At 37.0% G+C, this 26,144-nt stretch overlaps 1 protein-coding gene across 1 annotated transcript in view; it reads right to left on the bottom strand.

Moving 5' to 3' along the window:
* ZNF236 (zinc finger protein 236) overlaps positions 1–18,815 on the bottom strand; it is a 67,324-nt gene extending 48,509 nt beyond the window's left edge. The window contains exons 1-6 of the mRNA XM_009885869.1: positions 18,683–18,815; positions 17,222–17,386; positions 11,846–12,024; positions 8,590–8,714; positions 3,751–3,923; positions 1,221–1,367 (exon numbers count right to left, since the gene is read on the bottom strand). Coding sequence (XP_009884171.1) covers positions 1,221–1,367; positions 3,751–3,923; positions 8,590–8,714; positions 11,846–12,024; positions 17,222–17,386; positions 18,683–18,709 — 816 coding nt within the window. The 5' untranslated portion in view covers positions 18,710–18,815. The remainder of the gene's footprint in view (positions 1–1,220; positions 1,368–3,750; positions 3,924–8,589; positions 8,715–11,845; positions 12,025–17,221; positions 17,387–18,682) is intronic.
* Between the last annotated feature and the right edge of the window lie 7,329 nt (positions 18,816–26,144).

Here is a 26,144-nt window from a genome sequence, read left to right as displayed (position 1 = left end):
AGAACATAATTATTATACTGGAGATTTCTTGTTAAAGAAGCTCTGCAAGTTTTGAGCACAATGAAGAAGTCAGTTCTAATATAAGAATACTAGTGCCAATCTAAGAATGCACCATCTTTGTATAGCAATAAAAAACCCAATCGATCAATCATTAAATCTCTGCAGTTTCAGATATAAAATTAAAAATAAAAAGTGTAATACTCTTAATATGCAACTGACACATCAGTCATTATCTTTGTTCTTCCTTGTTAAATTTCTTGGCATCTGTTTTTAGAAAGAAAATTTCTTCTCACAGTTTGCTGATACTATTGTACGGAGGTATTCTTTATTTTTCCCCTCCTTCACGCAAGCAGAGAAGTATACATGCAGCAAAGGTAACACCACAGTTCTGTACTATCAATAGGCAATACAAATGCAAAATACTCAAGCAAACCAAAACAAGAAAAACACAACTGGACAGGGAAAGCAAACATGAGGTACTATGAAGGAATCCTTTTTCATTCTGCTTTTAAGATTAGGCTTGTGAATGTAGAGATGTACAAAAAAAGACATAGATTATATGTACTTGCAAGCAAATAGGACATATTAACCCTTTTTTCTTTTAGTTAACCTAAAGAGACAAATAGCATCCGCCATATGAAGGAAAACTTTAAGAAACCTAAAAAAAGAAAAATAGTTCTCCGTACAACACTACTAGACCCTTGTTTTCAACAAGATACAGCTGCATAATGAAATTGAGACTTTAAATTTTAACTCTCCTCTTCAAAGTCTGCTATCACTTGTCATCCATTGACTTTTGAAGCATAGAAGTTGAAAGTAATATGAATCAGGGTGGAATAAAGGTAGAAAATGTAGTTCTATTCAAAGAAAGAAAGAAGAAAAAGTACTATGATACATTAAATATGCACTGGCTCAAAAAATAAAATAGTCTTATGAAACCAGAAGCATTTTCTGAAATTTAGCTTCTTGTATCTTGGTAAAGAAAAAACCCCAACATTCAATGCTTCCAATAAAGCTAAGATTTTTTACTTTATGATCTGTCAAGTAAGAAGCTAACATTTAAAACACAAATCAATTCCAAAAATGACACAAGACTTTAAAGAGACAAAAAACGGCTATAGGTCTTTTAGTTCTAACCTGTCTGAAGAATTACTGGAATTAAGATATAGATCTAATTAAACTCTTAAAGGCATTTTCACATTATACCAAGCAAAGCTTACCGCTGTAACATGAGATACATCTGTTGAAGAGCTTGCAGAATTCTGTGGACCACCCATGTGCATCTTGCTGATATGTGTATTTAAACTACCCAAGCTTTTGAAGACACAGCTACATTCTGTACAGTTGTATGTTGGGCCATTCTTCACCTTCAATAAAACAAACAAAAAAAGTAAATTTTCCCTAAATCTACCACCTAAAATTTTTACATTTTTCATTATTTATCCACAAAACAAATATACCATGGGATTATGAGAGCTGAAATGGTTTATTTTTCCAAGCTACTGATATCCAGTTACGGAATCAGTCTGGTATCTCTCAGCTTTTAAGTCAACAGTAATCTATGTGCAAACCTGTGATCTCCTATTACCACTTCTCAACATGTGGAAGCATCAGAGAGCAAAACAAATGTCATCTGGCAAATGAGGCCTCACACTTTTCCCTCCCTACAATTTCCTACCGTTACACACTTAGAAACAAAACCACAATACAACTTTATCAATTAAGATGTGCCTGAAGATGTAACATCATACATAATACAAATGGAAGTTTAGAAATATGAAGAGAAAAAATGCAGATAATTCATCTTCACATTTTGGCTCTCTTCTGTTCACATTTGCAAACGAATCTTTTACATATTTCCAAGAAAAAATAAAATCCATTTTTAAGATCAAAGTAGAATGAAGGCGAGAGATTGGGCCAAAGGCCATAGAGAGTGCATGGAAAAAAAAAACACACACACACACACACACACCAAAAAAACAACACAGTGAAGGGCAGGGAAGTTTAATATAAGTTTGAACTGAATTTGAACACACAGGATGAGAAAGTGATCAGCAGCAATTTGTTTGAGACTTTCAGGCCAAGGAATTGAGGTAATTAAAGCAGCTAACTTTGCAGATTCCAACCATCCTCACTTCCCCTCCTCCTCAGTTGATCACACAGCAGTAAGAACCAGTGCAGTACTTCCAATATGTAGGGACAAAGCCTTCAAAAGAAAACACACTGTACTGCTTGCAATATAGTATGGAGCTTTGTATTTTCTGACATTAGCTTAAACTGGTAACCAGATTTTCAGAAAGAGGTATCAACTAATAAAATACAGGCAACAAATAAACTGATATACAAAGTGAGAATCAACTTGCTTGATTATCACCTGTGACGTCATTTTGTGACTGTCTCAGGATAAAATTAAGAACTAAGAGTATTGCATGCAGTTTGCATGCAAGTAAACACAGTGACAGCAAGAAAGGAAAAAAATAATCAACAAATGCAGGCTCAGGACCACGGAACACAGCATAAGACATGAGCAAGACAAGTCCCAGAATTAATTTTTTTTTTTTCCTTACAGAAAAGCAGTGTAACAGGGGAAAAAGTGGAAAATATTTTTGGTTTGATCCCCAACAATCTTGTAATATTGAAAAAAATCAATGTAAATTATGAAATTAATGTTGGTGGGTTTTCTTCTGTAGCAAAAGCTCTCACAAATACGGAGTTGTGAACAGTGTGGAAGACTAGTCACACAAAGGTATATGAAATGTAAACATATGATTTAATACAATTAAGCATAATACAAGACACTATGACATATTCTATGAAGACACATTCTATGACATGTCTTAAAAGTAAGAAACTCTAACACACTAACAGGATCCTTAGTAAAAAAAAATCCAATAAATAACATCTGTTGTTGTAATACAAAAACGGAAAACAAGAAAGTACATCTCAGACAGAGTTAGGGTAAAGAGTGAGAGCAGAGATGACAGTCTGCAAGCAGGAAAAGAAAAGAAAAAAAGGCTGCCTCTATCACTTTATACCTTCCAAATCAAAACGAGGTTTCTTTCTATGGGTATTCCCAACCACAAATAACCAAAATCAGCAAGGAAATTACTGAATAAAGTTGCATAGCCAATGTTGCTCAGAAGACTATGTTACATTATCATAGAAGTACCTTTTGAATCTTAAAAATTGTCTGTCACAGGGAACAAAAAAAATCAGCATAAAGAGGCCTGAGACATTTTTTATCTTATTTTGTCATTTTCTTCTACCTGTAACTGAAAAAACTCTGAAAAAGGCTCTAAGACATATACTTCAAAGATAAATTGCAAGTATGCTCCACGATGGAGTTTTGGGTTGCTGTTTGGCCTTGAAATGTCTCACCATTTTCTCCTTTGCTGCTTTTGGCTTACTTTCATCTGATTCTAGCCCTCATTCTCTCAAGACCAACACAGGTACGTTTTTATACACTTAAAACCACTAATAATTTATTAATCTATCAATGTACTGAAAAGATAATGGTAAATGAAGGTTTTGCTAATTATCCTAAGTATACATTTATTCAGATTAATCTATTTTAGGAAAGCTGAATTTGCAGGTAAAACCAATGAACTAGAATCCATACTACAGCAGTAAATCTATATTGACTGCAGAAAGCACCAGAGAGCACAGGAATAGCAAACAGCACAATTTAAATACTGAAAATGAAATAAGCAGTATATTAGCACCAACCACTTTATGAATAATTGTATTTACCTCTGAATGAACTCTCTGTATGTGTGACTGAAGATTGCCTTTCTGAGAAAAGGCTGCAGGACAAAAGGCACAAGCATGGGGTTTTTCACCAGTGTGCTTGATCATATGGGTCTGCAATGCCCCCTTCTGGTTAAAGGCTTTTCCACATTCACTGCATTTAAAAGGTCTTTCACCTGAAGAGGGGGGAAAAAAAAAATATGTAGGGTAAGGGGCTTTAAATAAACATTAGTAGTTTCCTATACCTAAATGAAAAATTCTATCAGCTAAAATAAAATACTGCATATAGACATCTGTACATACACACACATAAAGACATAGAAACATACATTATTAGGTGTTTTGACAATTAAATTGTTTACTTTGATCACCAATCTCAACATCTACTCTGATGAAGATCTAGCTTTGTGAAAAAGTTTTATGACCAACTGATGATTATCAGTTAAAATGAGTAAAACAAATAAAACCTGCATGAAACTATTAGAACAGCTTCCCTCAACTTGTGGTTTGGAAGATCTCAGAAGTTGCTATGCAAAACCACTGGAAGAAAAGAAAAGGGGAAAAGAAAAGAAAAACCAAACCCACATATGCCATTCTTTTACACCAAATCCTATGAAATGCATATATTGGCACAGAAACAAACAGGGGAGCAGAGGGTGGAATGAACAGTAATAAATAACCAACAGTCAAAAATTTAACCGTTTATTTAGTCTAAAATCAAACAGTCTTACAGCTACACTGCAAAAGTTGGAATATGGTTTCTGCTCCCCAATAAATATTAATAGCTGTTCATTCTTTACAACCACCTATTGAAAATGTGCAATAAAATGTTTCTATTATGTGAGATATTGTACAGCCAAGCCCAGCTCAAAAATAATTTTTAAACCATGTATAATACTACTGAACACTGAAGAAAATCTAGGCAATATTGTTACAGGAATGCTCTGTCACTATTTCCTGATTTTGGTGTTCCCAATGCTGTGTATACTTGAGTGTTATATGTACATTAACAGATTAAGCAGGAAAAATTCCCCAGAAATTTTAAGTGACAAAAGCTAACAGAACTGCATTAACATATTACAAAGCTACATACATATTTTGAACACACAGATACTAAGAACAAAGTTCAGTTTCTTATAGCCATGTGTCTTAACTGACTCCTAGAAATCTCCCCTGTGAACTGAGTATTACGCTTTTTTTTTTTTTTTTTTTTTTTTAAGTGAAACAGTTTAGCTGTGGTAACTCCAGGACCTTGAGAACATTTAACACTATGCCTTTGCACATTTCTATAGCCAAACCACTACGAGCATGCTGTACATCAATGTCTGTATGTCAATGTCTGCTACACCAGTAAGTACTAGCATGTGCTAAATATTATGCACACTAAAGCAGTTCTAATGAATATTTTTATATGACTTCTAATTATATAGCTGTAATTACATAGTTTAAAATGATTAATTCTTAATTAAATTCACATTGTTTGAAATAAAAGCAGCTATTTTCTGAAATAGATTACAAGTCCATGGATCTTGATGGGATGCACCCACGACTGCTGAGGGAACTGGCAGAAGTCATTGCTGGGCCACTCTCCATTATCTTTGAAAGGTCCTGGAGGACAGGTGAGGTGCCTGAGGACTGGAGGACAGCCAACGTCACTCCAGTCTTCAAAAGGGCAAGAAGGATGACCCAGGAAACTACAGGTCAGTCAGCCTCACCTCCATCCCTGGAAAGACGATGGAACAGCTTGTGCTGGGTGTCATCTCAAAGCATCTGGAGGAAAAGAAGGCTATCAGGGGGGCAGTGGGTGTTGTCTACCTTGACTGACACTATCTCCCACATCATCCTCACAGGCAAGCTTAGGAAGTGTGGGTTAGGTGAATGGACAGTGGGGTGGATTGAAAACTGGCTGACAGATAGAGCTCAGAGGGTTGCGACTAGTGGCATAGAGTCTAGTTGGAGGTCTGTAACAAGCGGTGTTCCTCAGGGGTCAGTACTGGATCCAGTCCTTCATCAGTGACCTGGATGAAGGGATAGAATGTACTATCAGCAAGTTTCCTGATAACGCAAAACTGGGAGGGTTGGCTGACACACTGACAAGCGTGTCTCCAGGCTTCAGAGTTGGGCAGAGAGAAATCTTATGAAATTCAACAAGGGTAAGTGTAGGGTACTGCATCAGGGGAGGAATAACCCCATGCATCAGTACAGGTTGGGGGCTGACTTCCTGGAGAGCAGCTCTGTGGAGAGGGACCTGGGAGTCCTGGTGGACAACAGGATCTACTTTGTCCTGGTGAGGCCACATCTGGAGTACTGCGTCCAGTTCTGGGCTCCCGGGTTCAAAAAGGACAGTGAACTGCTCGGGAGGGTACAGCAAAGGACCACAAAGATGATTCAGGGACTAGAACATCTTTCTCACAAGGAAAGGCTGAGGGACTTGGGTCTTTATAGTATGGAGAAGAGAAGACTGCGGGGGGGATCTCATCAATGCTTAGAAATACTTAAAGGGAGGGTGCCAGGGGGATGAGAACAGTCTTTTTTCAGTGGTGCCCAGTGATAGGAGAAGAGGTAATGGGCACAAACTTGAACATAGGAAGTTCCATCTAAACATGAGGAGGAACTTCTTTACTTTGAGGGTGGCAGAGCACTGGAACAGGCTGCCCAGAGAGGCGGCGGAGTCTCCCACTCTGGAGACATTCAAAACCCGCCTGGACGTTGTCCTGTGCAACCTGCTCTGGTAGGGTGCTTGGACTAGATGATCTCCAGAGGTCCCCCTTCCAACCTGTACCGTTCTGCGATTCTGTGATATAACTCACATACTATTAACTCTGAAGGAATATGTATTTTCTGTTCTACTGCTTATGGCTTTTGAAGATGCTTTAAGGTCTGTGGGTTTTAACTATGTATTTTTTTTAATATAGATTAAAATACAGAAGACCGATTCAGAACTTCTTGCAATACTGTGACAAAATTCGTATTGGGCTTTCATAGGTAAAAGGCTTAGCTTCCACTAATAGCTGCTGGTGGACAGACAGAAGTATTGCTTCAGGTTACGTTTGCCTATTTAAGTAAATTTCATTATTAAAAACTTAATCTTAATTCCAGTGTGGAAATGTGGAATTTCTGTATTTCTCAAGTATAACTTAATAAAATACAAACTTGAGAGGAGGAATGGGAGGTTCATTACTTACTTATTAACATGGGAATTGAAATCCCCAAGACTTAAATTTCTTTTTCCCCAAAGGGTGTAAGTGCTTGAAATTAGTAACGATGAACAAAAAAAGTATTGCAATTAAGACACTAATGTAACCCTTTACATGTAGCACAGACATGCTCTTTTAACTATTAAAGACTTAAGCATTCTAAATTCTTTAAAGCAGAATTCTTCTTTCCTACTTATTTTACAGTACCTCAAGCAATTGGATGCCAGGCAGATTGTCTGCAGATTTAAAATAATAACATACTTCACAAATTAAATGAGTATTCACTAGTTAGCTGGAACTTAAAATGATGTACCATCATGTGCGCATTGGGACTACATTTTGTGTCTCTGGTTTCCCAATAGACAAATGTCTTTTTACTCTTCAAAAGAACTATAAATGCTCTTGAACTTTTTGAAGCCTTAGAAAGTGTCCTCAACCAACTATAATCTTGTTTCTTTAATTCTCTCTAGAATAAGCTAAAATAATGTACGAAATAGATACAAAACTCTAAAATAAGAAAGTTAATTTTCAATTACTTTTTTTGGATGTTACTTTGAGACAACTTTTAAAGCAGGTACAAGGGTGACCTCTTGTGTTACTGTTTTACAATTAAATTATAAAACTTAAAAAGATTCCTAAAAAAGAGTCCTGCAACGGAATTTCTATCTCAAAGTCATTCTTGTACATGGCAACTTGTCACATCACCATATGAATAGACTGCTAATATAAACAAGATTACACACTTACATAATTTACTACTCTAATTAGCTAAAAACTAGACAAACAGCAATTTGTTCAGAGGATGGAAAATATATATATTGCATATCACTGGAGCACCTTCAATGAAGGTTTTGTTTAAAGCCAAACTCAAGGTATACTATGTATGTCTGGTTAAAACTTGAGACCTATTCTTACCATCATCTGTACACTTCAAAAACTTGCATTATTTCATACTTAGCATTTTTCAGTTATTTCAGTTGCTTTAGAATTAAACAAATGCATATATTTATTACAGTAATTTTGCAAAAAACATCTGCTACTCATTCTGAAAAATGAACCGTCACCTGCTCTTCTTCAAGTATCAAAATTATAATCTAGGTTTATCACCTCGCAATTTCACTTTGGACATTCTGAAAACGGCAGTTACAGCAAGTACAGAAAATATATGGCAATAACTTTAAATCAATCTAAAACCAAAAGCAAGGCCACTATGTTAGTAGTATTATTCATCCTCATGTGTTTCTCCCGTATTTTTTATTATAAATTTTAGAACCTGTTCTCTAGAGTATGTGAGATCTTTATTTAGAGTACCTAACTGGCCCTTATATAGGTATTCTAACTTTAGGGCTCATTGAAACTTTACGTACGAAAACTGGTATTCTGTAACATATGAAACCTGTAAAGTACTTAAAACTTCTGATGTTTATCATTAGACATAGTTAAAAAGATTTTTAAAAGCATGTAAGTTTCCTAAGCAAAGGAATTACATAAAGGGTGTTTTAAACTAACAGATAACAGCACCTAACGAACCAGATGTATTAATACAATTTCATGTCCCAACTGGGATAAAAATATTTCACAGATGAATTGAATTTTGTAAAACAAATGCAAATACAAACTAAAATAATTACTTCCACAATCTTACCTGTGTGTATCCTAACATGTCTTGTTAACTGACTTGGCTTCTGGAACGTCTTTCCACAGTGAGGACAGGAATAGGTAAATCCACTTCTGTCAATATTTCTGTTATAAGATCTGGTATTTGATACTCTGTCATTTAAAAAGAAAAGGAATTTAAATAAAATCCTCTGAAACCTAATATTAAACATTATTTTGAAGAAGCTGATAGCTGATTTTGCCCCAATAATTTTTTAAACATACAGTGTAAATTTTATGACAATGTATAGTATCGGCTGCAACAGTGAAAAAACAAACTCTTTAATGATACTAAAAGAATAATGCAAATGGAGCACTTTTCTATGTGCCTACACAACAGCAAGAATTTTACAGTTATTTCTGTAATAAAACTGATAGTTCTTAGAGGGTCTCTAGAGACATTTTCACTGTGAATTCTGCTAGGAGTGTACAGTGACTTCACAACTACTATTTTGGTGGGAACTTTCAACTCTGCAACTTTATTTCTTTTGTCTGAACGCAGCAAGACTTTTTTTTTTTTTTAATTAAAATAGGAAGATCTTATGAACTAGAGCACAAATGCTGAGGTCTAACAAAAAAAGGTGAAGAATTTAACAACCCAAATATTCACCACTGCTCTTCATATACAAATCACAATCTCCACAGAGACATGGTAAGAGATGATATAAACTCCCATAAATCATTTTACTACAAATAAAACTGATTACTTTAAATGACTGATGAAAAACAGCAATGTGGGAAAAAAACAACTGATTTTATGCTGGAAAAAAAGAAAACCCAAAACCTTAGGGGATATTAAAAGACCATTACAACAAATCAGCTAAACAAGGTGAAACCAGAAGGCAGTGTGGTATCTACAGCACTCCACATTTTTCATAGTGCCCAAGTACACCTATACAGTAATCCAGCTTGTCAGTACTGCTTAAAGCTAACTGAAATTATACAAATTTAAATACTTGGTGTTTTTCTGAACAACTGAGAAATAAGAATTGGCTAATGTGGAACAGGTGCGCAAAATACACCAACACCTTGAAACACAGGCTGATATAACAATATAAAAAATAGCAGGGGAGTAACAGTCCGTGCATAACACAAGAAACCATTAAACTTCTGCTCAAATGATGCATCTTTCTACTCTAAGAGAACATAGATATTCAGCGTATATTTACAGGAAAGCCCATTTTCCCTTCCAATTACTTCGAACAAGTATGTGGTTTTTAACTCTTTTTATCCTCTTAGAGAGTGAGCAGAGTTTAGGTAATATATTTTCCTTTTACATATTAATTTTATCTATCAAAATTTACTGAAATATCCAGAGTAAAATCGAATTAAGACTGAAGAGCAGGAGAGAGAAGAACAGCACAGATGTTAGAAACTCCTCTTCTTTCCACCTCAGGACACATCTAGATCAGCCTAATTGTCAGAATGCGCTCTCTGATTAGCAACACCTCTTCCAATTATAGCTGTGGCGTTTTAGTAAAGGAAATATATCCAATTTGGAGACAATTGCAAGGACAATCCTTCAAGATCAGACCACCTTCTAAAATATTCCCTCATTTAGAGTTATAAAGACCATTTTCTTTTTAGCAAAAGATAAATACTAAATTTAAATTATAAGTTCATAATAGTTTTCCATTCATATGTTTCAAACACAAAATAAACAACTTTCTGGGAATGAAAAGTGCAACCACTTTATGAAAAAAAACTTAAAGGAACAAAGCTCATCATAACTTTAAAGCCTAAAAATTTTCTGAAACTTATTTTACAATGAAAAGCAGGAATCAAATAGTAAGATTTTTAACTACTGATGTGTGTCTTTGAACTTTACATACAGTCAAACAGGTTAGGTCAAATGTTAACTTCTCATAATCCATCTGAACAATACAAGAGAATTGCGTCAAATAATAAAATCCCCCCCAAAAATAAAATCAGAATGTCCACGTTGTTCCTTTCAAAATCATTTCTACTGAATCACAGAAGGCAGAGCAGGATCACTTACATAATTCATTAACCTGACTCACACACATGGCTTGTATTGGTACTGCTGGTAAAAGGACAGTAAAGCACTGTTATGGACAGTAGTTTCCTGAATACAAATGCAATGTGTTTCTACATCTGAACTGATAAATAAGGTGAATGTCATATAAGGAAGCTCCAAATCCACAAATATTCCATGTTTATGAAAATGCAGATAAATTATCGTTGACCACCAGTATCTCATTTATATTAGAATGTGGCAGGCATAATAGTCTCTCAAAATCACAGCCATCGTATTAGATTCACTCATCTATTCTTTATTTATTCATCCTAACTTTCACAGGAGATGTTCACAAGAATTTTTTTGTGTAATATTATATAACTCAATAGAAGCATAACAACTTTACCTCAATTTTCAGTTTGCAAATGGAAATCTACAATACTTTTTTATAACCTTCTGGAACATAACTATGAAGATATCACAGCCTGCATCATTTACCAATAAAAACAATTGGAAACACCCAATATTTCTCATTTTTACTTTTTTTTATAGAAACAGAAGAGATTAAAAGAGAGATCACCTGTCAAAAGCCTTAGGCTCTCTTCATGTATAAACTAAACCAAGTAAGTTTTTCTTTCTTCTAACTTAAAGTAATTTTCAACTTCCTAAAAGTGAAGTTCAACTAGAGAGCTGAAAGACAGAACAAATTTTCCCTAAAAGAACAGCATTTATTAGCCCTGTTTTTTCCCCTTCATTTTGTGCTTTTTCAGATTTACAAGAAACTCACAACAGGTTGTGGTGAGGACTCCTTGCAAAAGACGATTAAAGTGCAAGGAACAACTTATTTCTTTGCAGAAGGTAAGTATTAGGATTTCTGCAATTACAGTAACTGCTATATAAAATTAGTATACATTTTATTCAATGTACTGCTATTAACCTTCAAAATCACACATAAACACGCTTCAAAAACCACTCTGTGTCAGAAAAACTTTGCCTGCGTTTATAAACAGCTTGTGGATGGAACTATGCTTCGTATGGGTGCCCAAATACGAAAACTAGGAAGAAAAAAAAAACAAACCATAAGGCCTCCAAAAATAACCACCTACTTTAGTAAGGTTTTAAAAAACAAACGCTGTTTCATAACAGCATACCAAAGAAAAGAAATTATCTGTGTAGATCATGGTACTTTGATGATTGGAAATGCTACTCTTGCTTATCACCATAAAAATAACATCTGCTTATTTTGTTACGATCCCATGATTGTCACCTTATTTTATAGTGAGTTTTCATATGCTCCTTTAGCTGTGAGGAAGTTTCAAATTCCTTTTTGCAAGACTTGCAGCTGTGGATCCTACTGCCTGCCAATTCTTGACGATGTTCTTCCATGTGTATGGACAGCTGACTCTGTAAAGTAAATTCATCTCCACACTCAGAACAGATAAGATTCTGAAAGAGACAATAGAGACTGATTTTTAAAAAAATTCCCAACAGCAGTACAAGCTTTGCTCAAGTAGATGAACGTATCCTTCTAGGGACACTGGCACCTGGAAGCAAGCAGCAGTAAATGTATACAAGCAAAATAAGTTTATGAGCCACATAATATAAATCATGAACAATAATCACTGCAAGCTCACAGTAATATTTGTATTTTAAGAAACCCAACTGAAACTGAATTCTGAAAGTTCACAATGGAAGCAGAAACAAGCAGTTCAGTACCATCCTCACCACCACTGCCTATTTCCTTGGTAGGCTAGTTCAGGATACACACAGGAACTTACCTCAGTGCCATTATGCTACGGTCTACATAACCATTTGTAAAAAATACTACTTTCTAACCAGAAACATCTTAATTGTAGATTCAGGGATTTTACACTTTTACTGGTTAAAATGATACAAACTGTCACTTACTTTTTAACATTAATCCCACCACAGTTACTACTGACTTTTCTTAAGCTACCTTCACAGAAAAAAACAGAAATAAATAAGTACACGTTTTTGACAGATATCACTTCAACCCATTAATTTTGCAGCAGTGTTAAACATACCACTTTCCAGTTACATTAGTATTCCATGTCGTTTAGAATGAAAATCAAAGTTGTAATGTTTAATGTGAAAGCACTGCCATTTCTCTGAAATTCAGAGGAAGAATCAAAGTCAAATATTGTTTCAATGAAAACTAAAAGCACGGCATTTATTTTACTTCCTTTTGCAATTCAAAACCATTAATTTAATTTCTCAGTGTATCTTTTTTTTACAAAATCTAAGGAGAGAGTTAAGACTAAATGTGTAAAAATATTCACCATCTCTTTGGCAATACATCTGTTATATGTTCCTTACTGGTGTGTGTAACTAACTTCAGTTTTCATTTCGGTTCATTTTTCAGTAATTGTAACTATCCCTGCAAATGGAAATGTTTTTTATCCTCCCTCCCCCCCTTTTTTCCCCCTCCTTGAATGATCAACGAAGGGAAAAAAAAAAAAAAAAACACAACAAGCAGTGTTCATTTAAATAACTATATTGACAAGAATGTTTTAAACAAGATGGACGCAGGTATGCAGTGCTATTTTTAAAATGTTTTGACAGTAATGTGTTCCCTAAGTCTGAAAGAACAAAAAATTTTGCAATATTGCCAGATATTTCCACACAAAAACTTTAAAATATGAAGTCCTTTAATGAAATTAAATACTACCTCAAAAATGACTTGTTTACTCTAACCTAGAGATCATTATTACTGGACTCAAGTTATAGTGTGGGACAATAAATAAATACATACATATTACTTTCTTTCCCAGGATCTACATTCAAGTCTGTCCTGGTTTCAGCTGGGACAGTGTTAACTTTCTTACTAGCAGCTGGTATAGTACTACGTTTTGGATTTCGGATGAGAATAATGTTGACAACTCACTAAAGTTTTTAGCTGTTGCGAGGCAGCCAAGGCCTTCTCTGCTCCTCACATCAGCCCACCAGCAAGTAGGCTAGGGGGACACAAGAGGCTGGGGGGAACGCAAATTCCTTCAGGAACCTCTCACGGGAGCAATCAAACACGAAAACCTGCATTTCAACACAGACAGATATGCTCTCCCAAACCTAACTGGAGAGCTCAAGAAGCTAATCTGTGTCCCCCAGGGGTCCATACTGGGACCAGCACTGTTTAATATCTTCATCAATGACATAGCCAGTGGGATCGAGCGGACCCTCAGCAAATTTACAGATGACACCAAGCTGAGTGGTGCAGCTGACATGCCTGAGGGATGAGATGTCATCCAGAGAGACATGGACAGGGTCGAGAAGTGGGCCTGTGTGAACCTCATGAAGTTCAACCACGCAAAGTACAAGGTCCTGCACCTGGGTTGAGCCAACCCCCAGTATCAATATGGGCTGAAAGAGAAAGGGATCAAGAGCAGCCCTGCCGAGAAGGACTTCATGGCACTAGTGAACAGTACCCAGCAATGTGCGCACACAGCCCAGAAAGCCGACCATACCCTGGGCTGCATCAAAAGAAGCGTGGCCAGCAGGTCAAGGGAGGTGATTCTGCCCCTCTGCTCTGCTGAGACCCCACCTGGAGTACTGCGTCCAGCTCTGGAGCCCTCAGCACAGGAAAGACGTGGACCTGTTGGAGCCGGTCCAGAGGAGGGCCACAAAAACGAGCAGAGGGATGGAACACCTCTCCTATGAGGACAGGCTGAGATAGTTGGGGTTGTTCAGCCTGGAGAAGAGAAAGCTCCAGCGAGACCTTATCGTGGCCTTTCAGTACTTAAAGGGGGCCTACAGGAAAGATTGGGACAAAATTTTTATCAGGGCCCATTGTGATAGGACAAGGGTTAATGGTTTTAAACTAAAAGAGGGAAGATTTAGACTAGATATATGGAAGACATTTTTACAATGAGGGTGGTGAAACACTGGACCAAGTTGCCCAGACAGGTGGTAGATGCCCCATCCCTAGAAACATTCAAGGTCAGGTTGCATGGGACTCTGAGCAACTGGATCTATTTGAAGATGTCCCTGCTTATCTCAGGGGAGATTGGACCCCATGACCTTTAACAGTCCCTTCTAACCCAAACTACTCTATGATTCTGATCACACTAGTTTCTTGTTACTGCTCTTCTGCACTCATCTGTAGATAAAGCTGGCTGATGCAGCACAAAGCGAGACTAAAGTTACCCAAACCTCAGCTTTGTGCAGTAGTCTCCTCCTGCTACATATGACTGAGTAGGCATCTTTGCTCTGTTTTCAGATTTTCAGCCTTTTTAACAGGAAGAGTAAGAAAGTGATAGCAAAGAGGAGGGAGAATGTACTCCACTGATAACTTAACTTCTTACCCTGCACATTATGAAAAACTCCTCAGTGACCATTGTTAAGACCCTCTGCTTCAAGTTTGAATTCCAGCTCTCCTACAGCCCAGTGCATAACTACTGGGAAAGTCATTCTTGCAATTTTCTAATAATTTATTGTTATTTCATGTGTTTTATCACAGAATTTTACAGCATTACAAGAATATATTCATTAGCAATTGAAAGGTGTTAATATAAAATTAATTTTTAAGCTGCAGACTGAATTATAAATTGAAAGGCATCACACAACCCATTCTTCTGACATCTGCAACAAGTATCAAAATCAAAGCTGCTCATGGCCTGGACAGCTGTATTCTTAGCTGGGTAAAAAACTGGCTGGATGGCCATGCCCAGAGAGTGGTGGTAAATGGAGTTAAATCCAGTTGGTGTCCGGTCACAAGTGGTGTTCCCCAGGGCTCAGTGCTGGGGCCAGTTCTCTTTAATATCTTTATCAATGATCTGGATGAGGGGATCGAATGTACTCTCAGTAAGTTCGCAGATGACACTCAACTAGGCGAGTGTGTTGATCTGCTTGAGGGTAGGATGGCTCTACAGAAGGACCTGGACAGGCTGGACCGATTGGCCGAGGCCAATGGTATGAGGTTGAACAAGGCTAAGTGCCAGGTCCTGCACTTGGGTCACAACAACCCCATGCAGCGCTACAGGCTTGGGGTGGAGTGGCTCAAAAGCTGCCCAGCAGAAAAGGACCTGGGGGTGCTGGTGGACAGCCGGCTGAATATGAGCCAGCAGCGGGCCCAGGTGGCCAAGAAGGCCAACGGCATCCTAGCCTGTATCAGTAATAGTGTGGCCAGCAGGACTAGGGGAGTGATCATCCCCCTATGCTCGGCACTGGTGAGACCCCACCTTGAGTACCGTGTTCAGTTTTGGGCCCCTCACTACAAGAAGGACACTGAGGTGCGGAGGTGTGTCCAGAGAAGGGCAACGAAGCTGGTGAGGGGTCTGGAGGACACGTCTGATGAGGAACCACTGAGGGAACTGGTGTTGTTTATCCTGGAGAAGAGGAGGCTGAGGGGAGACCTTATCACTCTCTACAACTACCTGAAAGGAGGTTGTAGAGAGGTGAGGGCTGACCTCTTCTCTGTGGTGAGAAGTGATAGGACAAGAGGAAATGGGTTCAAGTTACGTCAGACGAGGTTTAGATTAGATATTAGGAAAAATTTGTTTCACTGAAAGGGTTGTTAAACATTGGAATAGGCTGCCCAGGGAGGTGGTGGATTCGCCATCCCTGGAGGTGTTTAAAAAAAGGGTAGATGTGGTACCTGGGGACATAGTTTAGAGGTGGTTTTGTCACGTTAGGTTAATGGTTGGACTTGATGATCTTAAAGGTCCCTTCCAACCTCAACAATTCTAGGATTCTATGATTTTAACCCAGTTGTGCACATGATAAAACGTGAACTGATAACAAGATTAAAGGACTATGTTCTCTACAGATGGCATTCCCTGCCTGCTTTAGGGAAAAATGCAAATGGGCCTATCATCCCAAACCTACTGGTAAAAACTGCTGTAAACTGTGTGTAGTTGGTATGGAGAAACATACTATTATGTTTATGATGATAAGTCTGGCGATAAAAGTGCATACTTGACTCAACTCCAAATCCCCAATACGAAGTGCAATTTTAAAAGGCCTTCACAGGAGGAAGAGGTAATTACATGATTGAAAACTTGGTATTCTGGGCAGTACAATCAACTCCGGCAACTCCAGTAATGCAGTAATGACTATAAAGTGTGCAAAATATTATACATAAACTGTTTGCTAAGAATTTAATCAATGCCTTACAAAAACAGAAAACGAAATCCTGAGAGGGGAAGTAACAAGAAGTCCTCTCAAGCGAAATACCCACTCAAAAAAAGGAGTGGGAGTTCTACATAAGGGAACAGCTTCATGATGCAAGAAATAGATGGTGAGAGTGCCTCACCATGACATCCGTCATCAAAATGATCACCGAGACTATTACATGTAGGTTTATCAATGTACATGAAATCACAGAAATTGCTTCAAAATAAAAGTATTTGTAAGTAACTGATCAGTTAATGTTCACATATGGTATGATACCTACCAAACATGCACAGATTCTCTCTGTTAGTAAAGACAGGATGAGAACACTTGCTTATATCCAGTATATTAATTTCTCCTACTATTATTAAAACAGACTCCCCACTGAAAGTTTTTTCTTTCTTCTGAATGAGACCATTTATTTACTCCTCCAATCTAAAGCATATAGGTAAGGGATTAAGTACAACCATTATGACATTTCTTTTCAAAATTTAAATTACGAGGTTTAATAAATTACCTCTTCTTTCTCATGTAGCATTATATGAGCTTTCAGACTGGCTACTCTGGAGAATTTCTTGTTGCACACAGGACACGTAGGATCTTCACCATTATGAGTACATTTATGAAGTGTCAAGTTGAATTCAACATTGAATGACATCGGACACTGGTCACATCGGTGAGGCTGTTTGTTAAAACCACAAAAATAAAGACAAAACTCAATCTTTTCATAAGTTACATATATCCTAGGTAACACATATAACCACACAAATCAAAATGTTTAAAATAACAAAAGCACAATTCAAGTACCTACGTATGATAACAATCCTTAACAACACCAGTCAATTGTTTTCTCTTCTTTGCAGCTCACTACTGAAAATGCAAGTACAGCATTTCAAGAGCATATGGGGAAAGAAGGCATGGGAACTAAACAAAGCAGACATTCAAAATTGAGATTGTCTGAGGAGAGTGAAGTTAACAGGAGAGAATAAATTTTCCTACTTTAACTGAGATCATGAACTCTCCTTAAGGAAAATTAATAATCAAACCAGCAAAACAAAGAGCTTAGTTTATGCTAGGATTGACTGTTCTTCCGTTATCTGCACAATCAGTTTTCATTCTTTAAGAACACCTTCACTTTTAGATATACAGGCTCTTACACGAGTGTGCAATAGCGTGGTTTTAACAATATCAACTTCCATTTTTTATATATCAACTCTACAACACTGAAACTTGTGTAAGTAGTTCTTCATATACATGAATTCTCATCTCAAAGTCCTACATTTCGTAAAAATTAATCTGTATCTACAGCTAGCTCAAACAGTAATAAATTTATTTTTCCATCACTTCTCAAGTTGTTTTAGCTTTGTGAAATAGAAAGCAAGGAACTGAAACGATATGTTTCAGGTTACAGATGAAACCTGTGACAAAAGCTTCATTTAAAGTCAGTCCAGTCTTAATGACATATCTGTATTTTTCTCATTCTTTCGCAAATTTGATTTGTAAGCATCTAAAGTGATGACATTGATCTACTGACTAATACATACATTCTAGATTAGGTTGCTTGGCATTACTGAAAACAGCTGTAAGAGACTAGCGGGGTCCAGTTAATCAATATAAGCATTATTTTCTTTTTATTGTTAATGGGTAGAATCAGTTTGCAAATTTGATTAAAATAAACCCATCCGTTTTTCTCATCTACCTGAACATTTTATAATCAAAGGTAATGGCTAAAATTAAAAATTACTGAACTAGAAAAAACAATCTAGCTAAATGGCATCAGAGTAAGGTCCTATCTCAAAGGAAACATGAGGAAACATGAAAGAGAAACTTCATAAAACTCTGAGGTTCCCCAAGCAGTAATTATTAGTGATGTGATTAAAAAAAACTGAAAATTATTTGTGTTAGCTTTACTTGTCAGTATGTGAAATCATCAACATACACGGGTATTTTCCAAGTTTATATCTCCTAAAATTTATACCTTGTCATTTTGCTCATGATCCCTCATATGGCACTGGAACTGGGTCTCTTTTGGAAAAGACAGCAAACAGATCTCACACTTATGGAAGTTAGGTACTTGGTAGGGAAAATTACTGTTCTCTATATTCAGCGTCAGAACATCATCTACAAAACAAGCATAGAAACATTTGTATGAAGTCACATTTCATTTATTTTTATTGTATTACAATATTACAAAATTACAATTGTATTACAATTTATTGTAAAAACCAGAATTCTTTGAAGCAGAAACTATCCAAACTCCTGTAAGATTCTGACTTATCTAAGACACTAAATTCACTGGGTCTTGAAGATCTCAGGCATAAATATTACTGCTTCCACTGACACAGGATCAAGGAATATATCCATCCCTCTAACTTCCAGTCACTAGAGAGATAAATAATCACCTTATCCAGTAATTTGAAATCAATTTCTTCTGTGCTTCATAAACACCCATCAAGTTTGCAACAAAATAAAATGCTACCAAATACACTAGGTATGAGTAAGATACTGCTAAGGGTTACTTTTAATAATATTACATCACGTGTTTCTAAAAAAACCTTTCTAATATGACATAGTCAGCAGCTCTGACTACACAGGTTTTCTGCCCTCCCCCACTCCTTTCTTTTTCTTTAAGAAAAATTTAGGCATCTTTTCTTTCTCCTACTTCTGGCAATGTAAAACCTTTATTAGTTACCTTTACAGCTGTAAAACCAACATCAATGTTTCAAATAGCCGAGAGATGCAATAAACAGCCAGTCAAACTGTGTACACGTGAATTCAATGGAGAAAAAGATGATTATGTTTTTAACAGACCCAGTCTAAGCCCACACAGTTTTCTTCTTTTGAACTCCCACAGTCACACAGCTTTTGATATATAAGTTGCAGGCTTCTACATCCTCTTGCTCAAATGGCTGAAGTCAGTCCTATAAATATTTTCTTTACATCTTAAATACCCAAGTAAGTTAAACACATATTACACTTCAGAAGATACTGTATTACTAAGGAGGTTATCTTTAAGAAAAACTGGCAACTGGCAGGAGGAGCTAAAACATGTAAGATCATTCAAAGCAGTATTAATAAAACAAAATTAAAAATCAATTGACTCATGCTGCAGATTAAAGACACTAAAGACAGAAAAAATCCATAGAATTCAGTTTCAAACAGTGCCAGAACTCAACAAAGTGCACCAATAGCAGAATGCAACAAGATTTTATTATCTAGACATGCAAGGCCTGATGTTTCCCTTTAAGAAAGTCAGTACTTCTCACCAAGTATGTAAGAATTAGGCATAGGAAGTAACAACACAACTAGAAGCTTACAGCATCCTGTTTACATTTCCTCAGAGGAAACCAAAGATTACGATTCACAAAGTAATACTGCTCAGTCCTGCACCCACCTTGAAGTCCTGTCTCAGTCAAGAAAAAAAAAAATTAAAAATTCCTTACATCCTGACCACCTTTTTTTCCTGCTAAAATTCTCACAGACAAACTCAAAACACTTGTAGTTCTAGGAAACATTTCAGCACCAGATATTTTGTGTGAGAAACCACAACTAAACAGTGTCATAGGGACTTATACTTCTCATTTCTGGACTAAATCACCCAATTAACTTTAGCTTGGCAAACAGTTTAGTTCTGCATCCTTCTGTGGGAGAGAAATAATTTGCTTAACTATCACAAATCTTTAACATGTAATAAACTTAAACCTACTGCATCTCTTAAAGAATTCTCAGCTGTAATTTCACAGTATATGCAAACCCTATCAATAAGAGGTATACTTTTCATCCCTGAAACAGTCACAGTTCTTGAAAAGCTGAAAAGCACAGCTTTAATTACAGGACACTGTTCTTTAAGCGTCCTTGTGATAAATATACCTGAGTAGAATAAGGAGTGCAAAATCAGTTTCTGTAAACATTAGCATGATGCAAAAAAGACAGGCAAAAGAAAAATCTACTCCAATATTCGGTGCACATGGAAACTTCATGCAAGAAGCTTTCCTTTCCCCTAGAAAAAGGAGTAATTGTTCAACCCCATGAAGGCCTGACCTCTCACTTGAAATTGACAACTGAAAAACCATCCAATCCATGACTTAAGAAAAGCCTTTAAGCCTTCTCCATGAACCAAAGAGATTATTATCTTTAAACATTGACTCTTGAGATCAAAGACACCGGGCAACATACAAAAACAATGCCTAAGCAATTGTGTAGCTAAAGAATAACTTTGAAATAATCAAAGGTGCTAACTTCTCTACAATTTGAAACACACAAAAAGCAACATGCTCACTAGCATCTGAATGAGTTTACTAAGTGACTTATTTTCCAGGTCAATAATATTTCTATACATAATTTTTATTAAAATGCGTATATCTGTATTAACTGCAATACTGATTAATCTACAGACTATGAATTTTCTTCTGATACGCAAAAAAGACTTTAACTATATGTTAACAAAAAATTAAGTACCTTTGTAATGTTTCAATGGAATTTAAGTGGTAACTGTAAGTATATGAAATCATACCACATGACGCACAGAGAAATACAGGAAGAAGATATTTCACCTTTTCATTAAAAAGTAGGAAATGATCACCACTAAAATAAACAGCAAGGGGTAACAAAAGCATAATCTTAAAATATCTTATAGGAAAGAACAGAGAAACAGCCTAGACTTTGGGAAATGAGGAGATGAACACATCACAGCCCATGCCAAAGCATCAGGAGTTTCTCAAGACTAGTTCATGGGTGATCACAAACCCCGAGCTGCCTGCAAGCCTTTCCACAGTCCTAACAGCCCTCAGACCCCAAGGAAGAAGAAAGAGAAGGCACACATTTAGCAAACTCATTGCTTACATCTGTAACATCTTAAGCATTGCTCTTTCAAAGAAAATATTTGTAACTCTCAGCAAAGCCAAATCTTATGCTTTTTTGGTCTCATCTTTCATATCGCTGAAGAGGAAAAGATAGATGTTTGGGAGTCAGGACTGGACCCGAGATTCAGCAACTGGACTGTACAGCACATCCTGACTTGGCTGATGACTCTTACTGCAGAAATCCTTAAGGATAAGGCACAGCAAATCAATTTAGGTTAGATCCCAGAAATCTTCAAAGACTTAGCTATTGGAAGATCAGGCTGAAGACTGCTCTAAGTAATTACAGCCAGTATGAATAGAAAACCAGTATGGTTTGGAGTTAAAAGAACTCTGAAAGTTCAATTGTTTCACTTTCACTCAAAGGGCAGGACTGAGATCTAATGCAGATTACAATTAAAACAAATTAATTTATTCATTAATACTGTGTCTGAAGCAACTTAAGGCAAAGATGAAACTATAATAATCTTTTTTCACTTGTATTCTCACTAAAATAGTTCGGCCCTCTATTACCAGCCAAATACTGGGTATTTCTGAGAGTTGCACAGCTCCCTTTTATTAAAGATGCAGGAAGTGACTTCTTATTTCATTCTTTCAGTAGTAACAAGGAGAGTATTCAGAATAATATCCCTGCTGAAATCAAGCGATTGGATAACAGCAAGGACAAAACTTTTATGTTGTGTTTAGAATTGGGAAGACAGAAAACCAGGAAAGATATTGTCAATTAAAAAGGTAACAAGCAAGTGAGCTATATTTTACCTTTTCAGGCAGATGTCAGACTCATAAAGTATGACTTGGGTCTGTCTTCATTTCAATATAAAAATGAAATGACAGTTTGACAGAGTTTTGTGAGAAGAATTAATAACCCGACAAAGATACTATTTACACTGATACCTCTGTACCACACCAAGTCGAAGTAATAACCTACGCTACCATATTTCAGGGAAATCAGCAATAAAACTTAGTTATGCAATCACCTTTCCTTATATCAGAGTAAAAATGCTTTTAGGTGCATCAGCTTAGACCATGAAACAAGACAAATACTGAAAAATACTGAACCTGTAGTAAAGGCCAATATTTTTGCACACCCAAAACCATAGGAGATTATGCCAACTGAAGAAGTTGGCAGTGGGATATGGATCCTGTACTTCTAAATCCCTGATAAATTTGTTAATTAAAAAAAGAAAATCCTCTAAACATTCCCTGTGTACCACAAGGAAACAAAATAAAAACAGACACACATGACATAGTGTTTGATAGTCGTAATTCACCATTTTTCAGATTAGCAACCCTATGATAAATAGCTAATATGGTGCCTATGCTCCCAGAAGAATGTAAATATTGGGTACACAGATTAAGCAATCTATTTATTGTCAGATATGCTCTGTTCAGATGAAAACACAAGTCTGCTGTCTGTTAATGAAGTTAGCAGAATGCCGTTCAAGTCAACACCACAGGAGTTTGAGGTTTTATTTAAAGATATTAACTGATTAAGCATATAATGTCAACAAAATCGCATGAAAAATTAGCATGCTTTGACTAGAGAGAAGCTACTTATTGACATCCACAAACATACACACAGAGAACAAAATGAGTATCAGAGTAACGAGTCCCTGAAAGACATGTGATTCCTTCAAGTCTGCACACTACAACAAATGATAACCCTCCCTGAACAGCTGCAAGGTTTAAAACACTGTCATTTATTAATTTTAACTGCATGGAAACAGTGCAAAAGCTACTGTCATTTTCTGTGGTTTTTTTCAATTTGCATGTTTGTCTAGCTGCAACATAAATCAACACTATTCCATCACAGCTTGAGAGAGACAGTCAAGTATCAATACAATTAAACTAAACAGGGAGCACTTAGCTCATTATGCACTGTCAAACATACATTTAAAAGCATCCAAAAATACCAGAATCAGATTTGCAAGGCACCTATCAAAGATAATAAACTTTCAGTTTAAAGATATAATTATTCAAATAGTCTTAATGTTACAACCTTCAAGTTCTTCGGAAATTAATTGTCCCTCACAGAGCAGAGGCAATCAAGCTTCGGGTCAACTCAGCTACAGATTTCTGTGATACAGCCTTCATGAAAACTTGACCTCGGGAGTTGAGTCAGCAAGCAGGTGCTCTCTGCTATAAGCCACCGATGACAACTCAATGTGGAAGGAGGAAGACAGAATTAGAGCACTCCCAACCATTCCTTCCTTATGTAAGCAGCACTGTGCCTCATGGCAGCCTGCAGCCTTCTCTGCAAGGCGCAGATGGACTCACTCAGCTGTAAACGCAGCACAGCCTTATTAGATCTCTAGCAGCCTACTCGCATCCAACTGAGAGGACACTGCAAATACAACGCTCAAGCTTGAGGAATTCATGGATGAAAACTTGTCACTGAAGTTAAATGGCAGCTGGCAAGTTTAGGGACAAAAGGGTCTGACCCTATCAAAACCTATTTACTAATTTATGAGTGGAAAGAAAGTGGTAGGACAAGCCAAAAAACCAGGGATGGCGATATTGATGTTTCCTCCTGCTACATTAGAAGCCACTGAGCACAGAAAAGAATGAATCATTAGAACATTTTGCTTAGTTCTCCAATCATAAAAGAATCAGGTTAGTTTAAACCTAACTCAGCACTTTCTTAAAGAAAAACAGGAGTCACTCCTCATGACTTCCAATGGGAGGCTCGGGGGAAAGACTCAACTCTCAGTCCACACATTGGACCAAAATCCAGAAATTAATTAAAATTTTCTCATATACGAAAAGGTAATTTTATTACATTTAGGTCAATACTCAATCTGGAATTTAAAGTCATACCAGTCCAGACGCCTAGCTTCCAGGAGCACACTGCTGAGATGGACGTGTAGGTGCCAAATGCTCACCATTTGATGACACAAAGCAGCTGCACTCCTCTCTAGACCACAGATGACTCCAGAAGTTGCACAGCCACACCGATGTGCTGCAGGTAGCAGAGAAGCCGGACAGGACACAGAATTACTAGCTCCATTGTAGCTGGTTACATGCTGAACAGATTGTACTGGCTCTGGCTGTGATGGAGTTAACTTCCTTCACAGCAGCCCATATGGTGCTGTGTTTTAAATTTGTAACTAAAACAATGCTGATAACGCACCAATGTTTTAGCCATTGCTGAACAGTGCTTGTACAACGTGAAGGCCTTCTCTGGTTCTCGCTCTGCCCCCACAACGAGTAGGTTGAGGGTGGGTGAGAGGTTGGAGGGGACAGCTGACACAAATTAACCAAAAAGATATTCTATGCCATACAACATCACACTGAGCAATACATACTCAGGGGTAGTCTTTGCTCAGAAACTGACTGAGCATCGATCTGCTTGTGGGAGGTGGTGAATGTTTGCCTTTGCATCACCTGGTTGGTTTTTGTTTTGTTTTTTTATCTCAACCCACAAGCTTCTTCTCCCACCCTACTGCAGGAGTTAAGTGAGTGCCTGGTGGGTGTTCGATTGTCTGCCAGGGTCAACTCACCATATAGATAGACCATCCATATCAACCTAATCTACACAGAGAACTGAAAATTGGCAGTTCCTTAACCAACTCCAATAACTTCATCTGGCATTCCGGTAAATATTGCTATATTTATTGCTAAATATTCCAAAACAGGAGTTACACTTTTTGACAGCTGCATATGAACGTACCAAGCTAGTATTTTTCAGCTGTTAGTTTTTATATGACTTGGATATCTCGTGCCCGAGACCTTGACCCTTACCTGTGCCCAGCCACTACACTGTTTACATAAATTTAAGAATGAACTAAATTATTTGCTAGATGATCTTCCCTCTCCCTGAGAGGGAACATAATCCAACCACAGCAGAAAACCTCAAAAGAAAGAGACATGAGAGGTCTCAAACAGAAACTTAATTATATTTGGAAACAACACATAGGAATGAATGAGGTACCAAGGTACGAGTGCAACTGCAGTAGGGAACAAAATAATGAGGACCTGCAATTGGCAGAAAGCTATGAAGAAGGGGCAGAACAAGGCTGAAGTTATCACACAGCCAGAACTTAAATACAGATTATTTAACTGTAGGGATTACTGGTGAAAAGGCACAGACATATTTCAAGTATAGGGAGGAACTAATGTGGAATTAAAGAACACCAGTGTAATCTACATCTATCTTCTCGCTGAGACCCAATGATCCCTTCCTGCATAAACTTAGATTTTGTTACTGTAGAACACTGAGATGACCAAACTAAAGTATCACTATTGAAGCCTAAAGATTCTCTTTTCTAAAGCAAAAGTTTCAGCAGTTGTCCGTCCTGTATGTTTTGAAAAGGAATTACCTATACCTGTCATATTTAAAAGACTTAACCCACATCACAGAAGCAGTACCACAACCTCTTCATTCTTGCCCGCATGACATCACCCACCTATTCTCTTACTTGTCAGTCAGAGGTCACTGCATAAAATCCTAGTGCACAATTACTAAAATGATCTACATAAAACTTCCCTGAATTTATATTAACTGGTGAACTCAAGTTGCATTTTTCTTCAATAATACAAAATTGAATGTAAAGCCTCAAAACTGACTTTCCCCTAATTCAA

Source organism: Charadrius vociferus, unplaced genomic scaffold (assembly GCF_000708025.1).
Source record: "Charadrius vociferus isolate BGI_N301 unplaced genomic scaffold, ASM70802v2 scaffold195, whole genome shotgun sequence".
NCBI lineage: Eukaryota > Metazoa > Chordata > Aves > Charadriiformes > Charadriidae > Charadrius > Charadrius vociferus.
The sequence above is the reverse complement of the archived record's forward strand: the minus strand, read 5'-3'. Positions and strand labels throughout refer to the sequence as shown.